Source organism: Pristis pectinata, chromosome 12 (assembly GCF_009764475.1).
Source record: "Pristis pectinata isolate sPriPec2 chromosome 12, sPriPec2.1.pri, whole genome shotgun sequence".
NCBI classification, from domain to species: Eukaryota; Metazoa; Chordata; class Chondrichthyes; order Rhinopristiformes; family Pristidae; genus Pristis; species Pristis pectinata.
The window spans coordinates 3,545,762-3,565,634 of NC_067416.1; the positions used below are offsets into that span (position 1 = coordinate 3,545,762).

General features: G+C 44.4%; 1 protein-coding gene across 1 annotated transcript in view; it reads right to left on the reverse strand.

Moving 5' to 3' along the window:
* Positions 1 to 7,337: 7,337 nt before the first annotated feature.
* The window catches only part of zfyve27 (zinc finger, FYVE domain containing 27), a 156,636-nt gene continuing 144,100 nt past the window's right edge, over positions 7,338 to 19,873 (reverse strand). Inside the window, 4 exon segments of the mRNA XM_052027582.1 lie at positions 7,338 to 7,660; positions 11,626 to 11,656; positions 11,658 to 11,708; positions 14,043 to 14,089. Coding sequence (XP_051883542.1) covers positions 7,596 to 7,660; positions 11,626 to 11,656; positions 11,658 to 11,708; positions 14,043 to 14,089 — 194 coding nt within the window. The 3' untranslated portion in view covers positions 7,338 to 7,595.

The window sequence follows — 19,873 nt, forward strand, 5'->3', positions numbered from 1 at the left end:
AAAAAGTAATCTTGCTTAAAATATTAAAGAAATGTGTCATCTTTAACTTTATACCTTTTGGAAATCAGGTCATCTTTTACTCGCTTAGCTATTCACAGTAACAGAAATTTTGACCAGGGGTGCCCAAACTTTTGCATGCCACTGTAGGTAGGTTTACAGTGAAAGGAAGGAGTTTTTAAAGGGGATCGAAGAGGCAAGTTTTTTTTTCTCTAGACGAAGTGGTTGATATCTGGAACTTGCTGCCAGAGGAGGTGGTGGAGTCAGATATAATCAGTATGTTTAAGAGACATTTAGAGAGACACATAATTAGGCAAGGCATAGAAGGATACATGACCAGTATGGTCTCCATGGACAGGTACATCTCCATAGAGAGGATAGGAAAGATTTGGAGGGATATGGGCCAAATGCAGGAAAATGGGACTAGTTTAGATGGGAATCTTGGTCAGCATGGACCAGTTGGGCTGAAGGGCCGGTTTCCGTGCTGTATGACTCTGATACAGTCCCAATGTGGGTAAACGGAAGTAATGTGGATGGGCGAAAAGGTCAGCATGGATGTGGTGGGCTGAAAGGCCTGCTTGTGTGCTCTACAACTCTGATTCCATAGAGAAACAAAGGACTGCAGATGCTTGGATCTAGATGAAAAACACAACAACGCTGGAGGAACTCAGCAGGCCAGGCAGCATCTGTGGAGAAAAGCAGGTGGTCAATGTTTTGGGTCAGGACCCTTCTTCAGGACTATGATTCCATAACATACCATTTGCCTTCCTAATTGCTTGCTGTCGCTAACTTCCAGTGACAGGTATACAGAGAGCCTGGTTGGTCCCTGTGAACAACACCTTCCAATCTCTCAATATTTATGAAATACTTCACTTTTCTACTTCACAATTCTGGAATTGTTACTGCATATGAGAGCTATTTAACCTATGGGGTCTTTGCCATTGAGAAAGGCAATCGCTTCAGTCACATTCCCTGCAGTCTCCTGAGACTGCAGATTATTCTTCTACAGTGCAATTCCCTTCTTAAAGCCCTGATTAACCTGATAGTTTTCCACCTCCCTACAAGCAGAGTTCCAGGCCATCAATACTCTGTACAGTAATGTTCTTCCACGTTCTGTCCTCTTATAATTGGCCCCAAGATTTAACGAAGTGACACAAGAATCTGGAGCAACATACAAGATGCTGGAGGAACTCCGTGGGTAAGGCAGCATCTGTGGAGGGAAACGGACAGTCGACATTTCAGGTCGAGACCCTTCATCTGGACCGAAAATTTAAACCTGTGTTCCTGGGTCCCTGAACCATCCGCCAATGGGAACAGTTTCCCTCTACCTACTCCCTCTTGACCATACGTGACCTCATCCACTGCTATCATATCGCCTTCAACCTTCAGCACGTAGAAGGGAACAACCCCAACTTCTCCCCTCTCATCCTGGAGCTGAAATCCCTCGTCACTGGAACCCTTGCAGTAAAGTCTCCTCTGCACCCTGTCTGGGACCTGCACATCCTTCTTAAATTGCAGTGACTAGAACTGGAGCAATTTTATTTTTTGCTCTAAATCTTTACACTGCAGTTAAATTTATCATCAGCTTTCCTTTGTCTTACAAACAGTGCCAGTTATTTTGGCTTTTTCAGCCATGGCAACAGCCTTGCAGGTACTCCCTGGTAACCATCCTTTGCACATCCTTCCTGTACTGCTCTCTTTCAGACCTGGAGCAACTTAGAAATTTGCCAAGAAGGGATGAAAACATTTTGTGAAGACACATCTCACTTCAAAAAGTCTTAAGGTCAAGAATGTCGAATGGATTTAAAGTGCAAGACCATTCTAAAGAAGAAAGTCAGACTTTTGACTCCTGGACTTGCTCATCTGGGACACTTATTTTCATAACCTTTGCCCCCAACTTTGTTAGTTGGCATTTTCACACCACGCCTTCTCCTTCATTGGTGTGTCTGCACTTTATCAATGCAGTGCTTGTTGTAAAGCTGACAGGATTAACTCGAATAACTGTAAACTAAAGCCAACAATACCTCGCTCCCCAACACAGGAAGATAGATGAGAAACCAAAAACAGGAAACAATTTGACTGCAGTGTAGGTTTTTAGTCATTGAATCATACAGCCCACCCAGTCCTTGATGACCATCAACCGCCCATTTACGCTAATCCTACATTAATCCCATATTTTCTCCCCACATTCCCATAACTTTGTACACACCAGGAGCAACTTAAAGTGGCCAATTAACCTACTGACTGCACATCGTTGGGATGTGGGAGGAAACCTGGAGCACCCAGGGGAAACCCACACAGTCACAGGGAGAACGTGCAAACTCCACACATGGACAGCACATGGCGGAGTACACAGCCCTGTCTGTATCAATGGTGCTGAGGTGGAGGTCGTTGAGAGTTTTAAGTTCCAAGGTGTAAACATCAACAATTAAATTAAATTGGCTTATTATTGTCGGGTACAGTGAACTTTGCTGCTGCTGAACATGTTTATACAATTAGTGCAACACACTGAGTTCTGTACTTTCTTCGTCCAACTCGGTTTTGCACTAAGCCTGCACTAAATTTGCATTCTGTATATACCATTTTTTTTGCACTATTTGTACTTTGCACAACTTTTTGTCTGCGTTTTATTGCACGTCTTTTGTTTTATGCATGTCCTTTGTTGTGAGAGTCTGGGGGAAACAACATTTCGTTCCACCATGTGTTTTACAGCATACAGGTGAATGACGATAAAGTAACTTGAACCTTGAACTAGTCTGGTATACCACCCATACAGATCAATCCATTACAAGAGTGAATTGAGGTAGTACAAGGTAAAACAATAACAAAATGCAGGATAAAGTGTTACAGTTACAGAAAAAGTGCAGCGCAGGCAGACAATAAGGTGCAAGGTCATAACAAGGTAGATTGTGAGGTCAAGAGTCCATGTTATCGTACTAGGGAACCATTCAATTGTCTTATAACAGGGGAATGCATCTATAACTTGTTCTAGTCCAGCCACGTAGACATCATAACCAAGAAAGCTCACCAGCACTTCTATTTCCGCAGAAGGTTAAGGAAATTCAGCACGTCCCCGATGATTCTTTCCAATTTTTACAGATGCACCACAGAAAGCATCCTATCTGGGTGCATCACAGATTGGTACAGCAACTGCTCTGCCCAAGATCGCAAGAAATTGCTGAGAGTTGTGAACACAGCTCAGTCATCAAGTTTGCAGATGACAGCACCATAGTGGGCTGCATCTCAACTAGCGATGAGTCGGAGTACAGGAAGGAAATAGCCTGGTGATAGGGTGTCATGACAACAACCTTTCCCTCAATGTCAGCAAAACTAAAGAGCTGTTTATTGACTTCAGGACTGGGGGCAGCGTACATGCTCCTGTTTACATCAACAGAGGCTTCAAGCTCCCAACAGTGAACATCACCAATAGCCTGTCCTGGTCCAACCATGTAGATGCCATGGCCAAGAAAGCTCACCAGCGCCTCTACCTCCTCAGGAGACTAAAGAAATTTGGCATGCTCCCTTTGACCCTCACCAATTTTTATCGATGCACCATAGAAAGCATCCTGTCAGGATACACCACGACTTGGTATGGCAACTGCTCTGCCCATGACTGCAAGAAACTGCAAAGAGTCGTGGGTTCAGATCAGCACATCACGGAAACTAGCTTCCCCTCCACAGACTCTGTCTACACTTCTCACTGCCTCAGTAAAGCAGCCAACATAATCAAAGACCCACCCCAGACATTCTCTCTTCTCACCCCTCCCATTGGGCAAAAGATACAAAAGTTTGAAAACACACACCACCCGGCTCAAAGACATAAGACTCTTGAATGGACCTCTTGTATGATAAAGGGAAATCTCCTGATCTCTCAATCTACCTCATTGTGGCCCTTGTACCTTATTGTCTGCCTGCACTGCACTTTCTCTGTAGGTATAGAACCATAGAACAATACAGCACAATACAGGCCCTGTATTAGGCCATGTTATAGCTGTAACACTATATTCTGCATTCTGTTATTGCTTTATGTACTTATGTTTGGAATAATCTGTATCTCAGTACATGTGACAATTAAAAAATTACCAAGTACCAAAAGGTCAGAATTAAACCCAGGTCTCCAGCACCACGAGGCAATGGCTTCACTAGCTGCTTCACTGTGTTTTGAGCTCTGTGCATTTGTACGTCAACCAGCACAGGCACTCTTGTGCTTGAGTGTTTGACCAGGTTATGGTCGTCAGAGGCAAGGCCAGCATGTATTGCCTATCCTTTAGTGCTCTTGAGCTGGTTGGCTCACTGTCAGCTCAGAACACTGCACTGCTGTGGATCTGGAGTCACCCATGGACCAGACAAAGTAATGATGGCTGATTTCCTACCCTAATGGACATTAGTGAACTAGTTGGATTCTAATGGAAACCATTCACTCAAATTAAGCTCAGGTTCCATTTAGACCACTAGTTACAGATCTTACAGTACAAGAAAATGCCAGTTACCCAACAGATCAAAGCATAAAAGTTGGGAGGCCTTGATGCAGTTGTACAAGATGCTGGTGAGGCTGCACTTGGAGTATTGTGTTCAGTTGGGGTCGCCCTGCGGTAGGAAAGATATTAAACTGGAAAGAATGCAGTAATATTTAACAAGGATGTTGCCAGGACTTGAGGGGCTGAGTTATGGGGAGAGTTTGGGCTGGCTAGGACTTTATTCCTTGGCGCATAAGAGACTGAGAAGATCTGGAGGTGTATAATGTCATGAGGTGCATAGATAGGGTGAATGCACTCAGTCTTTTTCCCAGAGCTGGGGAATCAAGAACTAAAGGGTATTGGTTCAGGGTGAGAGGGGCAAGACTTAATAGGAGCCTGAGGGGCAACTTCTTTTTACACAGAGGGTAGTATGTATGTGGAATGAGCTGCCAGAGGAAGTAGTTGAGGCAAGCACATATACCAATATTTAAAAGGCATTTGGACAGGTACATGGATAGGAAAGGTTTACAGGGATATGGGCCAAACTGAGGTAAATGGTAAATGAGGTAAACTTCTGTACTGTATGACTTTAGATCCATGCAACGTAATGGTTCCCCTGCATCCCAGTTCATTTAACCTGATCTCTGTGGCATTCCATTCCAATCTCACTCATACTCAAGACAAAGCCAGAATGATAGTACAGGGGTTAGGTTACTGGACTAGCAGCCAGAGGACTGGACCATTGATCCAGAGACAAGTTCGAATCCCAACAGGGCAGCTGGCGAAATGAAATTCAAATAAATAAATAAAACTGGAATTTAAAAAAATGGTGACCATGAAACTACTGGTTTGTTGTAAAAGTCCATCTGGTTTGCCAATGTCCTTTAGGGGAAATTTCTACTGTTCTAACCCAGTGTGGCCTGCATGCAACACCTACCCACCAATGTGGTTGGGTCTCAAAGGCCTCCTCAGTTCTGGGGCAATTAGGGATAGACAATAAATGCTGGCATCGTCAGTGACGTCCACACCCTGTGGTCTGTGGCAGGGAGTTCCACAGGAGGTCCGTCAGGCAAGGGCCTACTCTCAGTCCAGGACCCAGAGACGAGACTAACAGTGAGTAACATCGCAGGAGATTGCTCAGCACTTCCAAAACCTTGGGAGTTGGCTGCAAACCGTCACCATCCTGTGACAGGAGGTACAGAAGCCTGAAGACCCACACCTCAAGGTTCAACAACAGCTTCTTCCCCACTGCTGTCAGGTTCTTGAACCCACCTGGAAAACCCCAACACTGCCTCGGACTATATTTCCTTTTCTCTCTGTCAACTTGCACTGGTGTCATTATGTTTATTCTGTTGTGTAAGTTATGTATAATTAATGTTAACTTCAGTTTATGTTAACTGATGTTTTAACGTACAGTGCTGATGCTGCGAAAAGTAATTTTCATAGCATTTATACCCCGTATGCCTATGACAATAAACTTGAACTAGACTTATTTTAAACATTTTTTAAAAATTCAATCTACCAGTTTAATTTTTAAAGTCTATTTTGACAAACAGGGAGAATGCTCTCACTTGCATCAACATCAATAACCAAGTTAAGGTACCTATGATATTTTTATTGCAGTGCATTGCTACAACACACTGTGACGAGTGGTGGAATGCAGTTCAATCAGCACCTTCAATCGAGAGCTGGATAAACCCTTGCTGGGGAGATCATCACTGGGCTATGGGAGAGTTGAGGACGGGTTCCAACCGGCGAACCTGTTCAGTATCCATCCTGCTGGGCGGTCTCTGTTGGATGATTGTGGCATTCCAAGAAATAGAAGCAGGAGGAAGCCATTCAGCCTCTCGTACCTGTTCTGCCATTCAATAATGGCTGATCACTGACCTCAGCACTACTTTGCAGCACTAACCCCATATCCCTTAACATCTAAGGAACAATTCTTTGCACCTTTTGCAGTTGCCTTCACCAAGAAAACTAATGACCGCCACAGTTTTAACAATAAGAAAGACCAACCTCCCCTTCATTGACTTGTCTATACTTCCCGCTACCTCGGGAAAGCAGCCAACATAAGGACCCCTCCCCTCCATCCTGGTCATTCTCTCTTCTCCCCACTCTCCTGTATCAAAGCTTGAGAACACGTATCACCAGGCTCAAGGACTGCTTCTATGCCGCTATTATCAGACTCTTGAATGGACCTCCCATACAATAAAGATGAACTCTTGATCTCCCAATCTACCCCGTTGTGGTCCGTGCACTTTATTTGTCTGCCTGAGCTGCACTTTCTCTGTAACACTACATTCTGCATTTTTTTTTTCCCCTTCGTACTACCTCAATGTATTTATAGAACACAGAACAGGCCCTTCAGCCCACAATGTTGTGCTGAACTATATGACCACTTCCTCCATGATCAACCTAACCCTTCCCTCCTGCACAGCCCATAACCCTCCATTTTTCTTACTTACATGTGCCTAAGAGTCTTTTAAATGTTCCCTGTGTATGGATTGATCTGTCTGGATGGCCCTGCAAGCAAAAGCTTTTCTCTGTAGCTCGGTACATGTGACAATAATAAACCAATTACCAACCTGTTAGGAAACTTTACTAAAAAAGTATTTTTCAGCAGTATAATTAATTCCCTGACCACAGTGCCCTGCTCAATAAAGCAGTATGTGGCATCGTACCCTGCGATACTCTACGGTAATTTTCTGCAGTGTGCCATTTTTATTGAGAAAAATTCAAACCAGCATCACAGATATCAGATGAATCACAAAGAAATGTAGTTTAAGGGTTTGGAGAGTTTTACCAGCTCCTCAAATATTCTTCTACATCACGTTATACAAAAAAAAGTGTCTAATCTCACCATATATACAGCAGAAGGCAACATTTAAAGTTAAGGATATATATTATTTTATGTGATTCTATATCATGACATACAGCACTGGTTCCAGAGTCAAAGTTGTAACTTGTAACCGGACCACCTCCCTGATCCCCACATACTGTGAAGCTCGCAGGGCAGGCTCATCCTTCTGGTCTGCATTGCTTCATCTTCGTGTGTGTCGATTCAGTGAACTCCATTTAAAACAAAAATAGAATGTACATATAAAAGAGGAGAAAGAAAGGAGAGGGAAGAAGGGAACCATCCTACTTGCTCAAAAGAAAATAGCACTGGGCACACACAAACACAGTCTCTCGCTGAGCATCCGGTGCTGAAAGAGAGAGAGAGAGACACACATTGGAATTCTGATGCCAAATGTTTTCTTTATGTTTCTACAAAGTATTCAATTAGCAGCATCTCTAAATTGCTTTGCAAGTGTGGTGGTGAGTTCCTTCTTGAACCTTTTTAAGTGCATGGTTCCCTGAAAGAGGAGTCACAGGTAGACAGGGTGGTGAAGAAGGCTTCTGGCACGCTGGCCTTCATCAGTCAGGCCATTGAGTATAAAAGTTGGGAGGTCACGGTGCGGTTGTGCAGGACGTTGGTGAGGCCGCACTTGGAGTATTGCGTTCAGTTTTGGTCGCCCTTCTATAGGAAAGATGTTATTAGACTGGAAAGAGTGCAGAAAAGATTTACGAGAATGTTGCCAGGACTTGAGGGACTGAGTTATAGGGAGAGGTTGGACAGGCCAGGACTTTATTTCTTGGAGCGTAGGAGACTGAGAGGTGATCTTACAGAGGTGTGTATCATGAGGAGCATAGATAGGGTGAATGCACGCAGTCTTCTTTCCCCCAGAGTTGGGGAATCAAGAACTAGAGGGCGTAGGTTTAAGGTGAAAGGGGAAAGATTTAATAGGAACTTGAGGGGCAACGTTTTGTTTTTACACAGAGGGTGGTATCTATGTGGAATGAGCTGCCAGAGGAAGTGGTTGAGGCAGGTACAATAACAACTTTTAAAAGACAGTTGGACAGGTACATGGATAGGAAAGGTTTAGAAGGTTATGGGCCAAATGTTGGCAAATGGGACTAGCTTGGATGGAGCATCTTGGTGGGCATGGACAAGTTGGGCCGAAGGGCCTGTTTCTGTGCTGTATAACTTGGGATGCTGATCAGGTGAGTTGCTTTGTCCTGGGATGGTGTTGGGTTTCTCGAACAGCATTGGAGCTGCACATCCAGACTCCTGACCTACTCCTTGTAAATGGTGGGAAGGGCTTGTGGTGCCAGGAGGTGAGTCACTCGCCACAGGACACCCAATCTCTGACCTGCTCTTGCAGTCAAAGTGTGCTGGACCAGTGGAGATTCTGGTCAATCATAACCCCAGCGTGTTGATGAACAGGATATCTAGGGTAGGTGGATTCCATTCCAGGTAACGATGTAAAAGTGTCCACAGCCCCACCTACTCCCATCAGTCTGGGCCTATGGAAAATTGTAAATCCCAGTAGAGATTCCATTCATTATCCAGTTGGAAAATTTCTCAGGAAGATTTAGGAATTCCTTCCACTATTCTGCTCAACCCCCAGACTTCCAAAAGGAAGGACACTCTGTTTGGCCCCACGGTGTTGGGGAAATCAACCAACATTAAACACAGGCCATGGAAGAACTTCCCTTCAACCATTTAGTTCTTGAACAACCAGCACAACCTTAATCCTACCTCAGTATAGCAATATTATGACCACTTTGCACTACAATGGACTTTTTTTGTTTCAATTATGTTCTTTCTTGTACAATGTTGTATAATTTATGTTTATGTTTTTGTTGTGCATGTTGTGTGTCTAATGCTATGTGCCTGTGATGCTGCTGCAACTAAGTTTTTTCACTGCACCTGTACACACATGTACTTGCGCATATGACAATAAACTCACTTTGACTTCAAAATCATCCCAATTGCATGGATTGAAAGTTGCCTGCAGTGGAATCCCTACTCGTTTAGTGCTTGGGATATCTCGAGGGAATGCCAAATTGGCACAAACCCCAAGTTAGACCTTATTCATTAGCAACCTGTTCAGGGGAGCTGAGGTTGAAAACTAAAACCACTGGAATAGGGCTTCTGAAGTCCATCATTAATCTGGGAGTGCAAAGGGTCATCTACCTGCACGGTACTTAATCTGGCAGTTCCACATCCCAGCACAAAGGCCTGAAGTGTGTGGTGTTCCATTCCCTCTCATTATAAATTGGAAAGTACAGAGCATTTCTTTTTGTTAAAAGTCAATCAAAGTCACAATCTGATTCATGTAGTGAGCTCTGCAGTACTCCAGAGAGAGACAACCACAGTGGGAACAAACCTGGAGTACAGTGAGTGGTTCAGGGTACCAGGGCTTTGGAGGGAGACACAAGACTTACAGGGAGTGCCGGGTAGATTTATTAAAATGAAACATGGATTCCAAAGCTTATATTTCTTGGGGAGGCTGCTACCAACTAGGGTTATATTTCTTGGAAGGTAGAACATTTAGGTAGAACTGATCTGAGCAAGGGGAAAATATTTCTGTTTCATGGTGTGCCTAAGATTATGGGACATTAGAGTTTCTAATCTGTCTGGATACTTAGAGAAGGTTAGACTGTCTAGAGAAGTTTAGACACCAGAAATTAGAGTTAGGTTTCTCCTGAATTAATTTAGAAACACACCTACACCAAAGGGCGATGGGAGTGTGGAATCCTGTATTGCAAACAGTGTGAATTTTAAACGATACGTGTAGATAACCAAAGGTGTTCAGGGATGTGGAAGAAAGGCAGGTATGTGGAGTTGGTTCACACAGTAGTCATGAATGACAGAATGTTGTCAAGGGGCCAAATGGTTTCCTTCCGCTCCTAACCCCTTAGGTAAGGACAGTCACAGGGTCACAGGATTCCTCCTGAACTCCATGTCTGGTAGCCTTCAGACCAGTCCCCATGCACAGGCAGCATTCAGTTGCAAATTAGGCTAGAGTTATCTATTCATTTATTTATTTAGGTAAGGGCATGCATTTAAGGAGAGAGGAGGTAGGTTCAGAACAGACGTGAAGTGTACATTTTTTACTGAGAGAGTGGTGGATGCCTGGAATGCGTTGCCTGACAGGGTGGTGGAGGCAAATTCATTGGGGGCTTTTAAGAGGGGCTTGGGTGGGCACATGAATGAGAGGAAAATAGAGGGATATGGGCATTCTGTAGGTAGGAGGGATTAGCTATGTCAGCACAACATTGTGGGCCGAAGGGCCTGTTCTGTGCTGTACTATAAATGGATACTGGCACAAATAATATGCCATATATACTCGACACATCCGGTAAAAAACAACAAATAAAAGTAAAAGAATATTGATCAATGGAAAGATGCCATTAAGCTGGAAAGAGTGCAGAGGAGATTTACGAGGATGTTGCTGGGACTTGAAGGACTGAGTTATGGAGAGGTTGAGCAGGTCGGGACTTCATTCATTGGAGTAAAGGGGACTGAGGGGTGATCTTACAGAGGTGTATAAAATCACGAGGGGCATAGATAGGGTGAATGCACACAGTCTTTTATCCAGGGTTGGGGAATCAAGAACTAGAGGGCATCGGTTTAAGGTGAGAGGGGAGAGATTTAATAGGAACCTGAGGGGCAACTTTTTTACCCAGAGGGTGGTCCGTATATGGAATGAGCTGCCAGAGGAAGTGGGTGAGGCAGGTACATTAACAACATTTAAAAGGTACTTGGACAGGTACATGGATAAGAAAGGTTTAAAGGGATATGGGCCAAACGTTGGCAAATGGAACTAGTTTAGATGGGAATCTTGGTCGGCATGGACCAGTTGGGCTGAAGGGCCTGTTTCCATGCTGTATGACTCTGTGACTCAATGGTTATCTTCATGGATGCATCTTCTCAATACACTGAGTCAGCTCCACAAGCAGTGCTACACCCTTTATGTGAGAGCCTACAAGGTGTGTGCATGGGTTCTTTGCAACAGAGAAGGCAGGGCGACGCAGGACTGTTACATCCTGGCAAATGAGATCAACTGGGTGACCACCAGCAGCTGGGAAATGTAGCTCCCACTTCCCCAACGAGCTGAGGGGCAAGTTGTGGCACATGTGTTAGCGGAGTAGGGACCTCGCTAAGGCTGCAGTACCAGACCAAACTTCCACAGAAGTGCCCAGCTCCTTCTCCAAGTTCAAGCCGCTGTGTATCTAATGTCCGCCAACTTGGAATTACTTTCGTAAAATTTTTACTTAGAAAGAAACCACCAAAAGAGAGGAGGAATGTAAAGGACAAGGGGACCAGCAGGAGTACAGTTACCAGTGGCTCCCATTGATGACTTGGGGACTTTTGTACGAACAACACCTTGAGCAATAACTGTTGCCGCAGTTGCTGCAGTTACGCTACACACACAGGAAAGAAAAATAAGAAAAGCATTAAACAAACAGGATGCAGTCTACAGAATGTGACACACCACTGCATTATCTATCCTATGCAGCACAAGCTATTCATGCACAGTTAGTACACTGGATTAAATCAGTTTAAACAAATCTCTAATCAATAAATAAGTAGAATAAGCTTCACTATTAGATCTCTATAGCAATCAACACTGTGCTAGCAACATCCAAAAGCTTTAATGATACCCACTCTAAACAAAACTATTTACAAAGTGATATGCAGTCATATTAAGTAACGATCTTGACTTATGCATGATATATTTTTGATATTAAATTAATGAACAAGGTAATTACTAAAGAATACCTGCATGGATTGGATGTTTTATCGACACCAAAGGACAGCACTTACAGTTGCTATTTTTATTGCAATATTAACATTTCAGAAATAATGCAGAGAAACAAAGGAAGATCTTGACATGGATAAACTTCCACAGCTACTACCTTAACGGCTTTCAACCCACGAATGGATCCCTGATTTCAATCCAGCATTTCTGGTGGCACCAAAAGGAGCCATCAGGTTGATCGCAGGTGTGCTTGGGAGCTTCTGCATTACACCAGGAAACAATGAGGCAGATTGGACAGCTGCCAGGTACAGCCCACTCAGGATGAGGCAGCAGTCCCCTGTGGTGAACAGCTGCCACCAACAACAACATGGATATATATATACACTTTCAAAAGGAATGCTGCAAATTCCAGGTCTGGAACTGGGAAATTGCCCAAGGGGAACAGATAGTTGCCCAAATTACTGGAACAAGCTTCGGTCCAATTCAGGTGAAGTGTGGGCCTCCCAGATGAAGTGTGAACCTGGAGGTTGGTTAAAGTCATTTTCTATCCCAACTTTCACAAGCTGGTAGACAGTGTCATAGAGTCATACAGCACGGAAACAGGCCCTTCGGCCCAACTGGTCCATGGTACCCACCTAAACTAGTTTTATTTATCCATGTTTGGCCCGTTTCCCTCTAAACTATTCCAATCCAAATACTTATCCAAATGTCTTCTAAATGTTGTAACTGTACCGGCCTCAACCAATTCCTCTGGCAGCTCCTTCCATATATGCACCACCCTCTTCATGAAGAAGTTACCCCTCAGGTCCCTTTTAAATCTTTCCCCTCCCACTGTAAACCTATTCACTCTAGTTTTTGGTTCCCTCTCCCTGAGAAAAAGCCTGGGAAAGGACACTGACTGTGGCTTGCTTATTCCTCCAGTGCATTTGGAGGATTTTGCAGAGAGAGTTGATGGTCCAGTGTTCTGAGGTGCCTGCTGCAGGTAGTCCAGGTCTGAGGTATATATAACAGGGCAGGGATGCTGCGTAACCTGCCAAGGTCCTCCAGTGCTTTGTGTGTTGCTCCAGATTCCAGCATCTTCAGTCTCTTCTGTCTCCAGGGATGACTGCTGCCCAGTAGACGGGTTTTGTGCCGGGTCTGAGTACTTGATCTTCAAATACGCTTTTCCTTGATCAACAAAAGGCCGTGCTGTTGCATTGAAGGCGATGATGAACTTCATTGATGTGTGTATCCTGTGACAAGGGAAGTGGTGCTTGCTTCCCAGGGTCCAGTTGTGAAGCTTCACTGACTGACGCAGTAGTGTAGCAGTTAGAGTAACGCTATTACAGCGCCAGCGACCCGGGTTCAATTCCGGCCGCTGTCTGTAAGGAGTTTGTACGTTCTCCCCATGTCTGCGTGGGTTTCCTCCGGGTGCTCTGGTTTCCTCCCACATTCCAAAGACGTACGGGTTAGGAAGTTGTGGGCGTGCTATGTTGGCACCGGAAGCGTGGCGACACTTGCGGGCTGCCCCCAGAACACTCTACGCAAAAGATGCATTTCACTGTGTGTTTCAACGTACGTGTGACTAATAAAGATATCTTATCTTGGGCAATGTGGTACAGTGGGGTGTCTGACGTGGTGGGTGACGTGATGCACTCCTTCTGAACTCCTGACAGGTGGGCTTCAGAGGAGAAAAAGGGAAGAATGTTCCTACTTTGTTTTTGAAACTGAATTAATGCCACGTCACCTTCTACCTGGAGGGGCCGACAGGGTCTCATCTGAAGGATGGCACCTCTACCCGCACTGTGAGGGGTCAGCCTGGAATTGTGCACTGAGATCTCTGGAGTGGGACTTGAACTTACAACCTTCAGATGACGAGTGCCCACCCACGAAGCTGTGGCTAACACCACTGAATAACTACTGCTCTCTGCCCCGTACCTTGTTTTCTTAAGTCAACGATTATGAATGGACATCTTTTTAACAAAGGCATGAGTCATTTTTGGAAGAAAATACTCACCCGCTTCTTCAGGACTGAAAATGTGGAACAGCAGCTGCTACAGCTTCCTGAAATGAGAGGGAGGGGTGTTAATGAAGAAAAATGCAGTAAAAACATTAATTAGAAAGCACAGCTATTGAAACAAAGCTTCTTCCACACAAACTCTGCATTCCTTCATTGTTTTTGCAGCCCTGATTGCCACAGCGTACTCTGGAACAATCATTAAATATTAATTCACTGGAAATGCAGTTCGACACAGTTGGTTGCTTGCTGAGTTCCTCTGTAAGGAAGATCATCACCGAACCGTTTCAATTAAACTTCACAGGATTACTTTTGACAAAGAAATGCAGAGCAGAATAACTGGGGCTTTCTCCAGCGATGATAATCGAGTATTGCAGGAACAACAAAAGGGAGAAGGTCGGGGAGGGGTGGTTGGAATTGTGGCTTTCAATGTGACAGTGACTTACGATAAGCTAATAAAACCTCTCAGTACTTTAGCATTCTTCCTAGCAGAGCTGTTGTCCAGATTCTTCAATCCTCGTGTTCCAATGAAGAGCCACATCACAGCAGCATTGAATATGGCACCTTCAACAATGTCTCACAAAAGGCAGAATTTGACATCAAGCCATATAAAAATGATGAAAATCAAAATAAGCAAATACTCAAAATTGGAAATAACAACCGAAAATACTGGAAACACTCAACAGGTCAGGCAGCAGGTGTGGAGAGAGGAATGGGCAATGTTTTGGGTTGAAGACCCTTCATTTGATGGTCTTCGACCTGAAACGTTAACTTTGTTTTCCACAGATGCGGCCTGACTCACATAAAAAGGGATCAAGGCAGAAGAGCAAATGCTTGATCACAGACTTGGGCTTAATGGAGTGTTAACATGAAGTGGGGAGAGATAATTGGGTAGCCCAGGGCCCAGGCAGCTGAATGCAAGGCCACCAAGGGGGGAGTGATTGAAATTTGGAGAGGCCAGAATTGGAAGAGAGCAGAGATCTTGGAGGGGATCCCAGGGGTGCACACATGACATCTGGAGCAACTGTAAGGTGGAGGCACCAGAGACTGCAGATGCTGGAACCTGGCGCAACAAACAATCTGTTGGAGGAACTCAGTGGATCGAGCAGCATCTGTAGGGGGAGGGGAAATTGTTGATGTTTCGGGTCGAAATCCTGCATCATTACTCAACTGTGACTGTAAAGTGGTCAGACTTTGATATGTATTTTCCTCTTCCCAGCCCTGGGGCCAGTTGTGTGAAGTCAGTCATCTCTCCTGCATCTCACAGCTCGAGTCGAGGAGCATGGAAACAGGACCTACTGCCCAGCAATTCCACACTGATCATTGTGCACCAATTTACACTGACCCGTTGTATTCTCTCCACATTCCCAACGACTCCCCCCCAGATTTTATCATCCCCTACTGACTTAGGGGCAATCGACAGCAGCCAATGAACCTACTGATCTTTGGGATAAGGGAGGAAGCCCACATGGTCACAGGGAGAATGTGCAAACTCCACACAGACAGCACCAGAGGCCAGGATCGAACCCGGGTCTCTGGAGCTGTGTCACTGTGTCACTACCAGCTGTGTCACTGTGCCTCAGTGTAGGTGAGGCACGTGTGTCATGGACGGTGTGAATGAGATTCTCATCTGAAGTATTGAGGGTGCATTTTGCGGTCCTTAGACAAGAGATAAGATTTCTTTATTAGTCACATGTACATCGAAACACACAGTGAAATGCATCTTTTGCGTAGAGTGTTCTGGGAGCAGCCCACAAGTGTCGCCACGCTTCCAGCGCCAACATAGCATGCCCACAACTTCCTAACCTGTACGTCTTTGGAACGTGGCAGGAAACCAGAGCACCCAGAATTAGCATTCTGACTGTCTACCTCATCTATGCCTCACATAATTTTAAAAACCTCTATCAGGTCTCCCCTCGGCCTCCGACAATCTAGAGAGAACAACCCAAGTTTGTCCAACCTTTCCTTATAGCTCATAGCCCCTAATCCAGGCAGCAACCTGGTAAACCTCTTCTGCACCCTCTCCGCATCCTTTCTATAGTTAGCGTTATTTGCTGTAGTTAGAATCTGTCTGTATAGTTTTTTCTTCTTTCTGTATTAGATGTTGTAGTTCTGACACTGGATGTCCTTTTGTAGTGCTTTTAGCAAATAAATGTTTGTAAAATAAAAAGTGTAGGTGAGGCCTTGGAGTGCAATAATGTTTGAAAGAATAGTTCATTTCATCCTAATCATAGCCCAGTCTCATGTGCTTACGTGCCCCAAACACTGGTGGAGGGTCATAGGTGGAACTTGTGTCTCGGAATTTCACTAAATAATCACTACCTTGCACTAAACATATGCCTCAGTGTAACTCAGCGAAAGACCGAAAAATTAAATGTAAAGTTCACTGCATTTTCCCTTATTGACTTGTAAAACATTTTAACAATGAATACAAAGAAATTCCGGTCTCCCTGATTCACCCACCTCATAACTTTCTCTGCACACGTTTAGTTAATGCTGTGGCAATGAAACCACTCAAAGACAGAGATTACCCGTGTCAAAGGGTTACTGACCACAAGCAACCTAAGCACTTAAAATCGAATTAGAACTTAAAATAGCAAAATTGTTCAGCCCACTGTTCTATTCCTCTTACCCACTATTACACATAGTTTTACTCTTTCTTATAAGAAAACATTACAAGTTACCTTTTCAAACCACGAAAACACTGTTCTCTCCTGTCTCCCTCTGTCTATTTTAGACACAAGGTAGTAAAAAAAGTGTATGACACGCTTGCCTTCGTTGGTAGGGGTGTTGAATATAAGAGCAAGAAAGTCATTCTGCAGTCATATAAAACTTTAGTCAGGTGGCACTTGGAGTATTGTGTGCAGTTCTGGTCGCCCCATTATAGGAAAGATGTGGAGATTGTGAAGAGGGTGCAGAAGAGATCTACTGGGTTGCTGCCCAGATTAGAGGGCATGAACTATCAGGAAAGGTTAGACAAACTTGGGATGTTCTCCCTGGAGCGTCGGAGGCTGAGGGGAGACCTGATAGAGGTTTTTAAAGTTATGAGAGGCACAGATAGAGTAGACAGTCAGAATCTTTTCCCCAGAGTAGAAATGTCAAACACCAGAGGACATGCTTTTAAGGTTAGAGGGGGGATGTTTAAAGGCAATGCGAGGTGCAAGTTTTTTTTTACCCAGAGAGTGGTAGGTACCTGGAATGTGTTACCAGAGGTAGTAATGGAAGCAGGCGGTTTGGTGGAGTTTAAGAGGCTTTTAGATCAACACATGAATATGATGGGAATGGATGACACACAGGAGGACATTAAGTTTAAATCGGCATCAAGATCAGCACAACATTGTGGGCCGAATGGCCTGTCCAGCGTTTTACTGTTCTATGTTTTACAGAAATGTAGAACATGTAACAGACACTGAGTTTTCATTGAGGTGCTCCTGGAAATAAAGAATCTTGCATTTCACAACCTCAAGTTGTTCCATTGTCAGTAACAGACTTAGGAGGTGTGGTACTGCTGTAACAAGTGAAACGTGGTCTACAACGTGCTCACAAGCAGCACTGCCTTCATGCCCTGAGTATTTGTCCTCTCTCTGATGTTGACTGTGGGATAATTATTGGCTCAGAATACCAGGGTAATTCCCAGTTTTGGTTTGAAATGGTCCTGCAAGGAGAAAGTGTGCAGCTATTGGTTTATTATTGCCACTTGTACCAAGGTACAGTGAAAAACATGTCACATCACCAATAGCCTGTCCTGGTCCAACCACATAGACGCCACGGCTAATAAAGCTCACCAGGGCCTCTATTTCCTCAGAAGGCTAAAGAAAGTTGGCATGTCCCCTTTGACACTCGCCAACTTTTATCGATGCGCCACAGAAAGCATCCTATCTGGATGCATCACGGCTTGGTATGGCAACTGCTCTGACCGGGACTGCAAGAAACTGCAGAGAGTTGTGGACACAGCCCAGCGCATCACGGACACCAGCCTCCCCTCCATGGGCTCTGTCTTTACCTCTCGCTGCCCTTGGTGAAGCAGTCAGCATAATCAAAGACCCCACCCACCCGGATCATTCTCTCTTCTTCCCTCTCCCATCAGGCAGAAGATACAGGAGTCTGAGGGCACGTACCACCAGGCTCAAGACAGCTTCTATCCCACTGTTGTAAGACTATTGAATGGTTCCCTTATACGATGAGATGGACTCTTGACCTCACAATCTACCTTATGATCTTGCACCTTATTGTCTACCTGCGCTGCACTTCCTCTGTAGCTGTGACACTTTACTCTGTATTCTGTTATTATTTTACCCTATACTACCTCAATGCACTGTATAATGAATTGATCTGTATGAATGGTATGCACAAGTTTTTCACTGTACCTCAGTACAAGTGACAACAATAAACCAATACGAGATACAGTGAAAAGCTTTTGCTTGCGTGCCTTCCATACAGATCATTCCATACCCAAGTACACTGAGGTAGTAAAAAGGAAAACAGAATGCAGAATAAAGTGTTACAGTTACAGAGAAAGTGAAATGCAGATAGAGAAATAAAATGCAAGGGCTACGATGCGGCAGATTGGGAGAACAAGAGTTCATCTTTTAGTGTATGGGAGGTCCGTTTAAGAGTCTGATAACAGTGGGATAGAAGCTGTCCTTGAGCCTGGTGGTATGTGCTCTCAGGGTTTTGTATCTCCTGCCCGATGGGAGGGGTTGAAGAGGGAATGTCTGGGAATCCCCAACAGTATGGCATGCCCTCATCACTCTGCTGGGGTATCAGTTGAAGTTTCTCAACTCTGGACTCGAGAATGGGCCCTGAACTCACAATCTCCCCCACCCAGAGGGCAGAGTTCACTCACCATGGCACAGGAGATAATACTCACTGAATTCCTGTCAAACCAACCCAATGGTTGTGTTATCTCCTGGGTTGGCCAGGGTACGTAGAGGTTAAATTACCAGACCAGTAATCCAGAGGCCTGGATTAACAATCCAGAATCCAGAGTTCAAACCTCATCATGGCTGCTGTGGGATTTAAAATAATACCCTAGTCATTAGCAATAATGACCATAAAACCACTGGATTGTCGTTAAAAACCCATATGGTTTACTGATGTCCTGCAGGGGAAGAGATCTGCACTCCTTCATCAGTCTGGCTCATAAGTAACACCAGACCCACAACATTGTGGTCGACTCTGAAACCACTCAGCTTACAGGCAGTTGGGGATGGACAACAAATGCTGGTCATACCAATGACGCTGCATCCTGAAAAATGAGGTTATCAAAACTTTTCAGAGTGCAGGAGACTGACTAAAGGGTCTCTTCAAGAAGGCAACATCCATCATCAGAGATCCCCACCATCCGGCCATGCCATCTTCTCGCAGCTACCATCGGGTAGGAGGTACAGAAGCTTGAAGTCCCACACCACCAGGTTCAGGAACAGCTACTTCCCTTCAAACCATTCGGTTCTTGAACCAACCGGCACAACCCTAATCACTACGTCAGTTTAACACTATGACCACTTTGCACCAAGATAGACTTTTTTTGTTCTAATTGTGTCCTTTTTTGTAAAAAAAAATTGTGTATAATTTATGCTTAATTTATGTTTTTTTCTTGTGAATGCTGCTTATCTGATGCTGTGTGCCTGTGATGCTGCTGCAAGTAAGTTTTTCATTGCACCTGTGCACACGTCGACTTTGACTTCCACACTAAAGAGCCAATTTCGACTGGCTTGATCATTCATTACTTTCACCAACAGTCTGCATTTACTACAACACTGCAAAGCATTTGCAAAAGCACATATTAAAACATAGCAAAGAACCAAAGGGAATGACTTTCACCAAAAGTC